This window comes from Polypterus senegalus, chromosome 3 (assembly GCF_016835505.1).
Source record: "Polypterus senegalus isolate Bchr_013 chromosome 3, ASM1683550v1, whole genome shotgun sequence".
In the NCBI taxonomy this organism is placed as follows: domain Eukaryota; kingdom Metazoa; phylum Chordata; class Cladistia; order Polypteriformes; family Polypteridae; genus Polypterus; species Polypterus senegalus.
Genome location: NC_053156.1, coordinates 257,915,202 through 257,929,347, shown reverse-complemented (window position 1 = coordinate 257,929,347; position 14,146 = coordinate 257,915,202). Strand labels below are relative to the sequence as shown.

General features: G+C 39.2%; 1 protein-coding gene across 4 annotated transcripts in view; it reads left to right on the top strand.

Moving 5' to 3' along the window:
* The window catches only part of LOC120526075 (24-hydroxycholesterol 7-alpha-hydroxylase), a 169,742-nt gene extending 155,824 nt beyond the window's left edge, over nt 1-13,918 (top strand). For 3 of the 4 annotated variants that reach the window (XM_039748947.1, XM_039748943.1, XM_039748948.1), the window contains one exon: nt 13,638-13,918. In XM_039748947.1, coding sequence (XP_039604881.1) covers nt 13,638-13,653 — 16 coding nt within the window. In that variant the 3' untranslated portion in view covers nt 13,654-13,918. The remainder of the gene's footprint in view (nt 1-13,637) is intronic. The other variant, XM_039748944.1, reaches the window with a different exon arrangement.
* The last annotated feature ends 228 nt before the right edge of the window (nt 13,919-14,146 follow it).

Below are 14,146 nucleotides of genomic sequence, written 5' to 3'. Positions count from 1 at the left end.
CACCCTCTCCTCCACTATACTCATATAAATCACCAATAAACACAATAATACAATCTCCAACTCCCAGACGCGTTGCCACCCTTCCACCCAGCTCAGCTCGCCATCTGGGAGCTCTCACAGTCCTTTTATATTCTCTGACCCGGAAGTGTTTCCAGTCCATGTGATCCTGTATCACTTCCGGGTCGGGTAAAAAGTTCTTTTCTTCACCCCGGAAGCCTGTCGCTCTTCCTTTGACAAACTTCCAGATCATAGGGCACAAATAAGTCTTTGATCCTCCCAGCAGTTCCCTCTTGCAGCCCCTGTGGTATCCAGCAGGGCTGAGGATAAAAACTACATAGTCCATGACTCCCTGCTGGTCTTCAGGTCACCTCCATACTGCAGGGATGGCTCCATCTGGCAGCCTGGGGGTATTGGCCGTGATGACAAGCCGGCCAAAGGTCACAATACTCCTCCCCCAGCGGAAAACCAGGGTTGCACCTCAGACTGTCCAGGAGCTCAGTGATGCCCTGGTCCAGATCTGGGAGGAGATCCCCCACAACACCATCTGTCATCTCATTAGAAGCATGCACCGATGTTGTCAGGCATGTATACAAGAACACAGGGGCCATACAAAGTGCTGCGTACAATTTTGAGTTGCTGCAATTAAATTTTGGCAAAATGGACTAGCCTGCCACATAATTTTTTCACTATGATTTTTGGGGCGTCTTTGAATTCAGGGCTCTGTAGGTTGATCATTTTCATTTCCATCAAACGATGTGGCATCCTTTCGTTCCTAACACATTACCCAGTCTATATCAGTATAGATATCCAGGAGGATTTCTTTTTCCCATTGAGATCTGATGTGTTTTCAAAGTGTTCCTTTAATTTTTTTGAGCAGTTTATATATATATATATATACATATACATACACACACATACACTAGGGGGCTTCGCTCGCCAATCCCCATGTTTGGTTTTCCTTATATACAGTTTTATGCTTTTTTTTTTCTTGGAATTGTTTCTGTTTAATTAGTTTTTCTTTTATTTTAGAACTTCGGTAAAAGCAATATTTGGAATTATTTTTTCTTCAAGATCGTATTGAATTTTGATTCTGTTTTTGGACTTACATCGTGACAACGCAACGTATAACTGTCCATGAGTGAATATCGTTTCTTTGTCTCTTATAAATAAACCAACTTTTTCAAATGTTTGTCCCTGTGATTTGTTAATTGTCATAGCAAATGCTATTCTAACGGGGAATTGTAAACGTTTTAATACAAATGGCACATCAAGGTCTCCTTTAGTGTCTAATGTTATTCTTGGGAAATATACTACATGACCTTTTTTGTCACCTGTTAAAATTTTACATGACAGAATCGTTCAAGCAATTTTTAATACAACTAATCTTGTTCCATTGCATAGTCCATCACTCATACATAAATTACGCAATAACATTACGATAGATCCTTCTTTTAACAGTAATTCAGCTGGTGGGAAACCAGATGGTGTTAATGCTTGTAGATATTCTATGGGATATTGTAGGTTGATGTTTTCATCTTCTGCACCATCACCACCAACTGCTTCAGCAGAGTCTATTGATACGCATTTAACCAATTTTCCTTGTAACCAATCGACGATTTTTTCGTTGATTCGTTTGACTTCATCGTTTTTTGCTGCTAGGATTGCACGTGTATTCATTTCTTCTGTTGATAATCCTAAGGGATAAAATTCTTCAATAAGATTTGTACATAATAAGTCTTCTTTTATTTCCTGATTTTGAATTTTAAAGTTGCCAATGTCTAATAACCATTTTGCAAAATCATTGGAATTTTTATTTGCTTGCATATTTTGATTTAATTTTAATTGTTGGAATAAAAACCATAAAGGTCCACTTTTTAGGCATGCATCATAAATCTGCTTTCTGCCTCCTTTCTTGACCACTGGTAGAACTTGTCTAAAGTCGCCTCCCAGTATAAAAGTTTTTTCTGATCCAAAAACGTCCCTAAATGTTTTGTCACAATTTTTCCATCTTTCTTTCCATGATAAGTGTGTTGTTTGTGACGATTATCTTTTCTGCGATAATCTGAAAAGCGAGCCTTAGTCATATCTGTTGTTTGAACACGGTATTCCAATGATATCTGGTCCTTTATGAATTTTTTCCTTTTTTTCGAGTACAGTTTTCCATTTGTTTGGGCCACTGCAATGTTTACTTTCTTTTTTTTTGATACTTTCTAATTTTTCTGCCTTCATATTCCTTATGTTTCTCTGCATTGTTATCGCGGCAACGTTTTTTTTGAGCCTTTTGATTTCCACGTCTTTCATAATCTCTAACCTGCTCTGAATGTGTTTCTCGTCAACGTTTTTGAACGTCTTTATGAAGTTTTACGTTGTCTTTTACTCTTTGTCTTTTAATTCTGAGCCCAATTGGATGTGCTTTTTTTCAGTTCCACTTGTTCTGGGCTGATTATTACTTTCCTTATTGTCTGCATTTCCACCTTTAAAAGATTATTCTTTTTCTTTTTTGCATTTTTTTCTCTCCAGCGCTTTTGAGTCTCTTTTCTCCGTGCTGCTCATTCTTCTTCGTTTAGTCGCCGACGTTTCATTTACTGTATAACGTATTGTCCATATATGCTTTATATGCGCTGAGAGCCCTGGTTCTGTGTGTGCTCAAAGCCAAAACATGATTGATGGTTTTCTCTTCATATTTTTTGATATTGCTAGTAAGTAGGGCGTGTCTTGCAAGAATCACATGTTCTACGTCCCCGCGAGACGTTTCTGGGTCAATCTCTTGGCACAAAGTCTGATGTTTAAAGCGATTCTCTTTTGTTTTACGGCTCTTTTAAGTATTTTTCGTGATCTTAACGTGAGCATCACGTATCGTCTCCTAGTAGTTGCCTACCAGCATATTCTTTTTATAATATATATATATATATACTAATAAAAGGCAAAGCCCTCACTGACTCACTCACTCACTCACTCATTACTAATTCTCCAACTTCCCGTGCGGGTGGAAGGCTGAAATTTAGCAGGCTCATTCCTTACAGCTTCCTTACAAAAGTTAGGCAGGTTTCATTTTGAAATTCTATGCGTAACGGTCATAACTGGAACCTACTTTCGTATATTGTATACAGCCATAACGGGCAGCTCGGTCGCCGTGTGAGGCGGTTGCGTCTTGCATCTTGCATCATCACGCCTCCCACGTAATTGACTGCCTGCCCATATTAAGCCATTCTTCGCTGAGGTGTGTTCATTCCTTTCCTTACTTCACCAAGGAACCAGCCTTTTCATAGGTTCTCCACTGTTTTAGCATATTCATAAGTGTGGCTGCTGTGGAAATCAGCACGCCTCCCACGTAATTGACTGCCTGCCCATATAAGGCCATTCTTCGCTGCGGTGTGTTCATTCGTTTCCTTGCTTCGCCAAGGAAGCAGCCTTCTCTCAGCTTCTGCACTGTTTTATAAACGAACGACATATAAGAAAGTCCTTTTTCCTTGCTTCGCCAACGAAGCAGCCTTTTCATTTAATGCACGGGTTCTCTGCTGTTTCATTGTTCATTTATTACGATTGTTATAGTTATTGTGTAGGTTTTATTTAATCCACAGGTTTTCTTCTGTGTTCGCTGCAGTGTGTTCATTCCTTTCCTTGCTTCGCGAAGGAAGCAGCCTTCTCACAGCTTCTGTACTGTTTTATAAACAAATGACATATAAGAAAGTCCTTTTTCCTTGCTTCGCCAACGAAGCAACCTTTTTATTTAATCCACAGGTTCTCCGCTGTTTTATTGTTCATTTATTACGATTGTTATAGTTATTGTGTAGATTTTATTTAATCCACGGGTTCTCTTCTGTTTTATTGTTTATTTGTTATGATTGTTATAGTTATTGTGTAGGTATTTTACACTTAGTTTACTGTTCAGGTACCCATTTCCTTTATTTAATCCACGGCTTTTCTGCTGTTGTTTTGTTTGTTTATTACGATTATAGTTATTTCATTCCCTTTCTTTCCCTGACTGCCTGCCCATATAAGGCAATACGCAGTTTTTTTGTGAAGAAGCCTTTACACAGCTTCTTCGCTGTGTTATAAACGAACGCCATATAAGTCCGTCCTTTCTCCTTGCTTTGCGGTTCTCTACTGTTTTATTGTTCGTTTATTACGATTGTTATAGTTATTGTGTAGCTAATTTAGACTTAGTTTACTGTTCAGATACCCATTTCCTTTATTTAATCCGCGGGCTCTCCGCTATTTTTTTGTTCCTTTATTACGATTATAGTTAAGCGATTGTTATTTGGCTGACTGCCTGCCCATATAAGCCGCTCCGCTGTTTTTTTATAAAGCAGCCTTTACACAGCTTCTCCGCTGTTTTATAAACAAACGCCATATAAGGCCGTTGTTTTTCCTTGCTTCGCCAACTAAGCAGCCTTTTTATTTAATCCAGGGGTTCTCCGCTGTTTTATTGTTCGTTTATTACAATTGTTATAGTTATTGTGTAGGTATTTTATACTTTGTTTACTGATGAAGTACCCATTCCCTTTATTCTTCCAACTGTACCCCTATTAAAATGTCTATCGAGGTGATCACCATCAATCAAAGAACTATCACTTACCGAGTGGTGTACATGCCCGGAGATGACGCCTGCCTTTTCCATTCTCTGTGTTACATATTGCACGGACATATCAGGCTCACTTTTGATATCCGCAGGGACATTAGATTCACAGGTGACAAATTGAGTAGTGGACACTTTGATGTTTATGAATATTTCAACTCTCAAAAGCTGGATGCGAAGTTATTGATGAAGCCGGTTGTATGCTTACATCGATTGACACATGCTGAATGTCAGTTCAACACAAATCCAGCTGATTATGACAGCGGCAATCCAACCTGTGAGAGGCGTATCAGATGTCATGGTAGATTTTCTGATACAGCTAGACGGAATCAACTTCGTGCAGCTGCCGCCAAATACTCTCAAAAAAATCCAGAAGTTAATAGGGACGCTGTCACTAAATACTCGCAAGCACATCCACAAGTTAATAGGAACGCTGTCGCTAAATACTCGCAAGCACATCCACAAGTTCATAGGGACGCTGTGGATGTTGTTGTGAGTATTTAGCGACAAGTTAATAGGGACACTGTCGCTAAATACTCGCAAGCGAATCCACAAGTTCATAGAGACGCTGTTGCTAAATACACGGAGGCAAATCCACAAGTTAATAGAGCTTCTGTTTCTAGATACGATCCCAATAATGAAAAGCGGCTCATACGAAAACAACAGGTTTGCCTCAAAAAAGCCAATTGTGGATTTGCGTACGACCCAAACATACATTATGAGTCTGACAAAACAGTACACATTGGATCCATGGATGTTCACTGTGACTATTGTCAAGCAGAATGGAAATGCGAGTCTCCTGGTTTGTGCTGTAACGGTGGTAAAGTCTCTCTCACTCCTTTATGTAAGCTTCCTGACCTTCTTGAGGGCCTGTTAAATGGCGAACATCCTCAAAGTGAGCATTTCTTGAACAACATTCAAAAGTAAAACAGCGCATTTCAAATGACATAATTTGGTGCTAACCAAATCGTTGAGGGAAATTGTATGCCTTCATTTAAAGTTCAGGGACAAGTGTATCACTTGATTGGCAGTCCTTTACCTATGCCAAGTGAGGACCACAAATTTTTGCAAATTAATTTCGTCGGGACGATGAAAAGGAAGCACAAATCCGCTGCGCTAATTTTTCTGGACTTAACATGCCCCTGGTCAAGCAATTACAAAAAATGCTCCATGGCTGTAACACTTACATCCAGGACTTCCACTCCACAATGGACAGTATTTCAGATGATGGCAAAGACTTCAAAGTTGTCATTCACTCAGAAAAAAATCCATTACATGCACACAAAGGCAGATTTAATAAACCCACAGTTCATCAAGTTGGTGTTGTCATCGTTGGGCAAACGTTCAACAATAGAGATATTGTCTTGAAAACCAGAGACAATAAACTGCAACGCATTAAGGAAACCCACAGATCCTATGATGCACTTCAATATCCTCTCATGTTCTGCTATGGTGAAGATGGCTATTCTGTGCCTATACCTCAAGTTCATGCTGCCAGTAAGTTACCTATGAACAAAACCGTCTCTGCAGCAAACTTCTATTCATACCAGCTTATGATCAGACAACATCATGATAATAATATCCTTTTCTTCCGAACTTTATTAAATCAGTTTTTAGTTGATATGTACGCTAAAATTGAATCCGAAAGACTAAATTATATCGGACTAAATCCAAAAAAACTATGGGCTGAAAACTATGCTCACTTAAAAGATGCTATTGACAAAAACGACACTGATTTAACAGAACTTGGTCAAGTTGTGATATTACCATCTTCCTTCACTGGAGGACCTCGCTATATGCACGAGCGTACACAAGACGCAATGACATATGTTCGTCGTTATGGCCGCCCTGACTTATTCATCACATTTACTTGCAATCCTAAATGGCCTGAGATCACTGAAATTCTCCTTCCACGTCAAAAACCTCACGATCGCCACGACCTTATCAGTCGTGTATTTCATCTCAAGATTCGCAAAATGATAGACTTGCTCATGAAGAGTAACATTTTCGGCTGTACAAATTGCTACATGTACACCATAGAATGGCAAAAGCGAGGTATTCCCCATGCACACATTCTATTGTGGCTAAAGGATAGGAATAAACCAGCTCTCATCGATCAGCTTATCCATGCAGAAATTCCTGATCCACAGACTGACCCTGCCCTACACAAAATAGTAAAATCCAACATGATTCACGGCCCATGTGGACCTCATAATATCAACTTGCCCTGCATGATCAACAGAATATGCACTAAGAAGTACCCGCGTCCGTTCATCTCAGAAACTCAGACCGGAGAAGATGGTTACCCTCAGTACCGCCGGCGCGCACCTGCTGATGGAGGTCATACAATTAACATCAAAGGAGTAGATATCGACAACAGATGGGTGGTCCCTTATAGTCCTGTGCTGTCCCACTTCTTCAATGCTCACATCAATGTCGAATTTTGCAATTCAGTAAAATCGATCAAATACATTTTCAAGTATGTTAACAAGGGAAGTGACCAGGCAGTATTTACAATACAAAAGTATCTTGATACAAAGCTGGTCGTTACATTAGTAGCTCTGAAGCAGCCTGGCACATTTTCTGTTTTCCCATTCACGAACGTTTCCCTCCGGTCGTTCATCTTGCTGTGCATCTTGAGAACGGACAAAGAATTTATTTCACAGAAGGCAATGTTGCCGATAAAGTACACAATCCACCACAAACGACCCTTTTAGCGTTCTTTGACCTTTGCAAACACGATGATTTTGCTAAACAACTTCATTATAATGAAATTCCATCATATTATGTGTGGGCAAACAACATGTTTCGTCAAAGGAAACAGGGCAACCCTTTACCAGGATATTCGGGAGTGAAAAAGGATAATGTACTGGGACGGGTCTACACTGTACACCCGAATAACTCTGAATGCTACCATCTTCGACTGCTGCTCAACAAAATCACAGGTCCCACATCTTTCAAATCTCTGAGAACAGTTGATGGTGTCCGACCTATAAGTCAGCCTGCAGGGCACTCGGTTTATTACATGACGATATCAACTGGGACGAGACTCTACAGGAAGCTGCTCTATCTCGCTCACCTCAAAAGATCCGTGAACTGTTTGCTGTCATGTTGGTGTTCTGCCAAATGGAAAACCCCTTAAACCTATGGGAAAAACATAAAGACAGCATAGCAGAAGATGTTAGGAGACAAACTGAAAGAGATCACATATGAACAGAAGTCCACCAGTGGTTAAATTTGATCTATAACAAGTGTCTACAGTTGCTTGAAAACTACATCATTGCTATTGGAGGTCAATCTCTTCATCATTACGGTTTGCCTTCACCTTTAACGGAACTGGCACAACTTGCGTCAAATCCCGAGTACTTGAAAGAGACATCTTACAACACTTCACAATTGGCCAATATAGTCACAAATAACGAGCGGTTGCTAAATAGTGACCAAAAGTCAGTTTATGAGCAAATCATGAGCAGCGTTGCGTCAGCCACTGCCACGGTGTTTTTCCTTGATGCTCCAGGAGGAACTGGTAAGACATTCCTAATAAACCTTCTCCTTGCAAAAATCCGAGCAAAACGTAACATTGCCATAGCTGTGGCTTCTGGCATTGCTGCAACTCTTCTAGAGGGTGGCAGAACTGCTCATTCAGCTTTCAAGCTGCCTCTGAACCTCAACCATACTGAATCCCCCATGTGTAACATATCAAAGCAGAGCAACATGGCTGAAGTACATTGTCAGCTTATTGTCTGGGATGAATGCACTATGGCACACAGAGCAGGTATTGAGGCTTTAGACAGGACCCTCCAAGACATCTGAAACACCAACAAACTTATGGGAGGCTTCACAGTGTTGCTGGCTGGAGACTTCCGCCAAACCATACCAGTTGTGCCCAGAGGAACACGCGCTGATGAAGTTAAAGCATCTCTGAAATCTTCATACCTATGGCCACAAATCATTGTTGTTACTTTAAAAATAAACATGAGAGTTAATTTGAAAGGCGACAAAAAAGCCGAGGAGTTCTCTTCTCTTCTGATGAGTATAGGTGATGGCACCTTCATACAAGAAAATCGTAAAATAAATATTCCTACAAATCTCTGTCTCATCATGAATACCTTACAAAGCCTTCTTCAAAATGTGTACCCCGATCTACGAAATCTCCACCAAAATGATGTCTCATGGTTAAGAAAGAGAGCTAATTCTCATCACTAATTCTCCCACTTTCCATATAGGTGGGACGCTGAAATTTCGCGTACTCATTCCTTACAGTGTACTTATTAGGTATGTTTCATGTCCTATTGCAACACCCAAGGGGGGAACTAGGTGTATACCATTAAGCTGTATATATAGATAGGGGAAACCCCTCCTCACTATTTCTGCGACTTACAATATACATAGGAAGTCCAAATTTCCCTTGCTCATCCTTTACACTGTACTTACAAACGTTAAGTATGTTTCATTACACCCCGTGCCCCGTAACGAACTTTCGAAAATAACATCTTTTTGGCGGTTCTCACCATTATGCCGTAAGGAACTCTTGGAACTGACCTCTCCTTTTGGTGGTTTCATTCCTTATTTCCATTAACAGACAATTTATTTCACGGCAGAGATGCACAAGGGTCGCCCCCGGTCCCCCTTCCTTTTTCCACACATCCGCTGTCCACGCACCTACAACGTGGTTGGCTCCCTGTGTATATATATTAACGACATCCCACGCTCATGTACCTCCTCACTCGCTTCCTTACTTTCCTCAGCTGTTTGTCATGCTCACTGGTCCCTTCTTTACTCCACTGCTTCAAGCCTATTATTGTTCACCTTCCTTCACGTCTTCCTGATGGTGACTCCTGCCTTTTTGTTTACTCCACCGCTTCAAGGCTGACATTGTTGAGCTTCCTTACTTGCTCACGTATGTCTTCCTGGTGCTGACTTCTATTTTTCATTCCCTGCTGCACCGCTTCTCGCCTTCCTTCGTACTTTCTCTTTACAATCATCAAACTCACTCTCAACACTAAAGTAAGCCTATGACAATTACATTGATAATCATGTTACATTATTTTTAAAATGTTTTTTTTTTTTCATAACTTCTTTAACACACTACTTCTCCGCTGCAAAGTGTGGGTATTTTGCTAGTGTATATATGTGTAAGTTCTCAGTAAATGTCCCATAATGCTTGTGTTATTTGTGTCTTTCGCAATTTCCTTTTTTAATTTAAATATACTATGGATTAGGTTAATTCACCCGGTATCATTCTGTATGCCATGTGATGGGCAAAGATCCTTCAAGGTTTGGTTCCTACCTTTAGTGTCTCAGCCACTAAAGCTGGAATACTGCAGGTCTTTATGACTTGGCCAGCACCAGAGAATCTGTGTCTGTATTCATCAAGCATCTCATAATAGAAAAACGGTCCTAACTGGCTCAAATCTGACACGTTTGGTCCTATGTTTAGAAGTATGAGTTAGCATTTTATCAATTTTCCTAATTTAGGAAACTACTTCTAATTTCATGATGATTTAGGAGAGCTTGTGAGCTGTCCTAACTTGATAGGAGCTACTAGAAGATGATGTTCAGGTAGAGAATGGCACATAAATCCCAGGAAAAGATGAATATTTTGGACAATAATGGACTCATTTGATTTGAAAGCGATTGAATGATATGTGTAACATATGCTGTATGTTGTGTGATCTCTCCATCTACGTGGAGAAGCCATGAGCAAGTGTTGGTAATGTTATGTTTTTTGGCCCCAGGAAGAATTTTGCAGCACGATGATTTGGCATGCCACAATGTAATGGCAAAGATTAGCTGCAGCTGCTGTGCTCCACTTGAAGCCAAGATGATTGATAGTCATAAACTAAGATGGGCCAATGCAATGAAAACACTTACATATAAGGGTATGGTGCAAAAGTGCATTGTGCTTTTAGTAAAACCAAGTCTAAAATTGTCAAACAGGGGTTTAAAACCCCAAAGTGCAAAAAATGTTGATCTTCTTAAGAAATAAAGGAAATAATTGTGCTCCCCTCAACTTTCTTGTATACTAAGACAGAGGAAAAGGTTATCAGAACCACTTCCAGTTGCAGAATATTTCTCAAATATCATATCTCTTTATTTCTCATCATAACTAATTGATAATATGAATAAACAATCATTTATCTCTATTTATAATCAAACTTTATATTAAAATTATATTTTCAAACTTAGGGAGGTGGAAAACGGTGGTGAAATTTTTTCATGATTACATATGCATTAACTAGAATATGTGCAAAGTAAAAAAGAGTTATATTCACCTAAAAACATAGAAAAAGTGTTAGTACTATATAATATTTGTTGCAATAAATTACTATGGGTAAAACTACAATTAGCTACAATTAATTATGGTAAAGATGGCGGAAATAAAAAAAAAAACAATTAAATATATTATCAGGAACACATTGGTGGAGGTAGCAGCTTATTGTTCCCATTACATGTTTATATTTACATGACATGTTCAATGTTTACAAGTTTAATAGTTATTGAAAGAATATGTGTCATATTGAATACTGTTTTTAATATTGAGTACTGTATACATTTATATATCCATGTTACAAAAAATTCAGATGGTTGTTTAAATAAAATACTACTTCCGATTGAGTAAATTTTCTCAAATTTAATATCTGTTTGCTTTTTATCATTATAAATATCTATACAAAAATTGAATCATCTATTTGTATTTATAACCATAGTTTACTTGAAAATTCATATTCAGTTAAAGTACTACTTCCGGTTGCTGCAAATGACCCAAAAGTTGATAGGATTCATTATTTTTGATATAAAGCAGGTATACAAAATCTCATTGACCTAGGTCAAAACGTTTTTGGTTTATGTTTACACACAGAATTTCAAAAATGGTCTTTTTGGATTCAGGAAGGTCTCAAACATCAAGATTCATCAAAATCTCGAGGTCAAATTTTTTTTACGATTCCTGTATTCTCTCTAGACCAGCGATTCTTAACCTTTTTTGAGTCACAGACCCCTTTCAGAATCTGATGAAAGCTATGGACCCCCTTCCCCGGAAATATTCACATTAACACAACTTTGCATGAAATTAATATATATAATATTTTTCAACTGCTATTTTTCTCACGTGGCATTTTTCTTGCCCCTTATTTTTCTCACGAGTATGTAACTCACACATTAGGCTTAGGTGAGATAAATACTTGAGAGAAAAATAATATGCATGAAAAATAATGGTGAGAAAAATGTTGCGTGAGAAAAATCAACAGTACTGGGCTGTATAGTGAATGTAAATGTTCATTTTTATCTGAACCTCATGGTCCCCCTGAAACTCATCCATGGACCTCCTAGGGATCCCTGCTCTAGACTATGTACATGAGAAAGTAAAAAGTGCTTCATGTGCAGGATAAAAACAAAAAACAATTAAAATCCACATAGGAAACCATCTCAGAGGGTGATCACTAATCCAGTTCTTCATGGCTTTCTCTTTCTCTGTGTCTCCCCAGCCCACCCTGACAAGTCTTTGCAGTTGCTGGAGAGGCAGACAACTGTGGTTCCTCTGTACTGATTCCCATCCCATCTGCTACTACCGGCATCAACCTGGATGCACGGAGATGGAAGTCTGTTATCTTTCACGCTCACCTAGTGTTTTTTGGATACCTGGGAGGCTTGTTCACCAGTCCCCTCTCCATCACCATTGCTCATTGGAGAACGCACTCAGAGCATTATTGCTTCGCTCCCTCACAGGGGCCTGACCTCTCTGCCTTCCCTCTTTTGTGCTTTGTTGCTCGCTCAGCCTCTGAATATTGCCTCTGATTTCCTTTCCAAAAGCTTCACTATTTCCCAGTTTAGGTCCCTTATGCCACAGTGGACATAGTGTCTCAATTACAACCCATGGAAAGTGAATGAGGCAAGGAGGACCAATCATTCACTAGCATGCAAACACAATCAACCCCAATCACCCCGTTAAACATCCAGGGCTGCACAAGCATGCACACCCATGGAGCCTTAATGTGCATCAACACACAAACCAACCATTTCTTAAATACTGCACCAAATGCCATTACAACACGTAAGGTAATACACAGATTTATATACTTCCCCACCCCTCCATATAAGTTAATGTTAATGCAAATTAGCACACACATAAAGATCATTGCTCCAAGTGTGGATGAGAATGCATATGTGAATTGCAAGTGACATCACAGTATCAACACACAGGTAGTCATGAATGCAGACTGTATTGTAGTAACCAGTATACTACCCTGAAGATAAGTGGGGCAGGATTGTTGATTGATAGTGGAATATTACACAGGTACACTGAGCTTTCCATTCCACAAACCCCTTGAACATTCTGTTACACATTACAAGCCCAGGAAGGATCAAGAAGGAGGTAGAGACTCCTGGTGAATTGGATAAATTGTGCCTTGCAGAAGATAAGGGGGTAACACGGAGATGGGTACAGCGTATGACTATGGAAGATGATAGGGAACATTGGAAGAGTGAAGTCGACTTCAGAAACAGCTATAACTGTTACTTTACCAGATATTTCCCAAGACCATTACAGTGAGAAGGTCACTCTTCTGAAAGTACATCATTCATTGGTAAATATATATGCCCATATTTGGGCTTTAGTGACTTAGCCTTATTTTATTATCATCATCATCATCGTCATCATCTTTGTGGATGAAGCCTTAGTGTTAGTATCAGAAAACTACAAAACATCATAATGAGTGCCATATTGCGGCTCAGGGTATCATAAAATAGTGACATGATTCATACTCAAATATACAGTAAAGTCCTACTCTTCACTAGAAATGGGTGTAGGACACTTCATAACTACTTCTCTGGGGTAGGACAAATTCTTTTACTAGTCAATTTTAGTGCAATTCCTAGGAGTAATTCGGAGACTCTTGATAATTACAGGCAGTGGTCTGTTTATTTGGGACTTGAGATTCAATTGTGATTTAAAATGTGGTAACCCAGGAAACAATGATGAATCCTGACATAGCAGTAAATTAAAATGTCATATTGTTTCTTTCCTTAATCTTAACTACACTTTCTTTTTTTTTCATAGAGTCTTCGTCATTTAGTAGGAACCCAACAGCCTGAGGGACCTTGCAGAGTTCATTACAAACAGATAAAGTAGTACATGGAAAAAATCCTATGGATTGACTTATAGTCTATGTCAATGTCTATGTTTCTGTAAAAATTGTGTCAGAAATTTGTTTCTATCTAGAGCAGGGGAGTCCAACTACAGTCCTTGTGGGCCACAGTGGCTCCAGGTTTTTATTCTAACCATCTTCTTAATTAGTAAGCCATTTTTGCTGCTGTTTAACTTGTTTTGCCTTAGTTTTAATTGACGTGACTCGGACACCTTAGTTGCTTCTTTTTCCTTAATGAGCAGCCAAACAACAATCAGACACAAAACAAGTTGCCACCTGAAAATAAAGAATGGTGAAGGTCTCTGTTATGTTGGTCTGCTCAGGTCACCAGAACATCTTGACGTTGGTCATAAAAAAGCAGAAAATCAACAGTCTGATGTGGCAGAATGAGAGCAGCAACAAATCATGATATTCAATAATG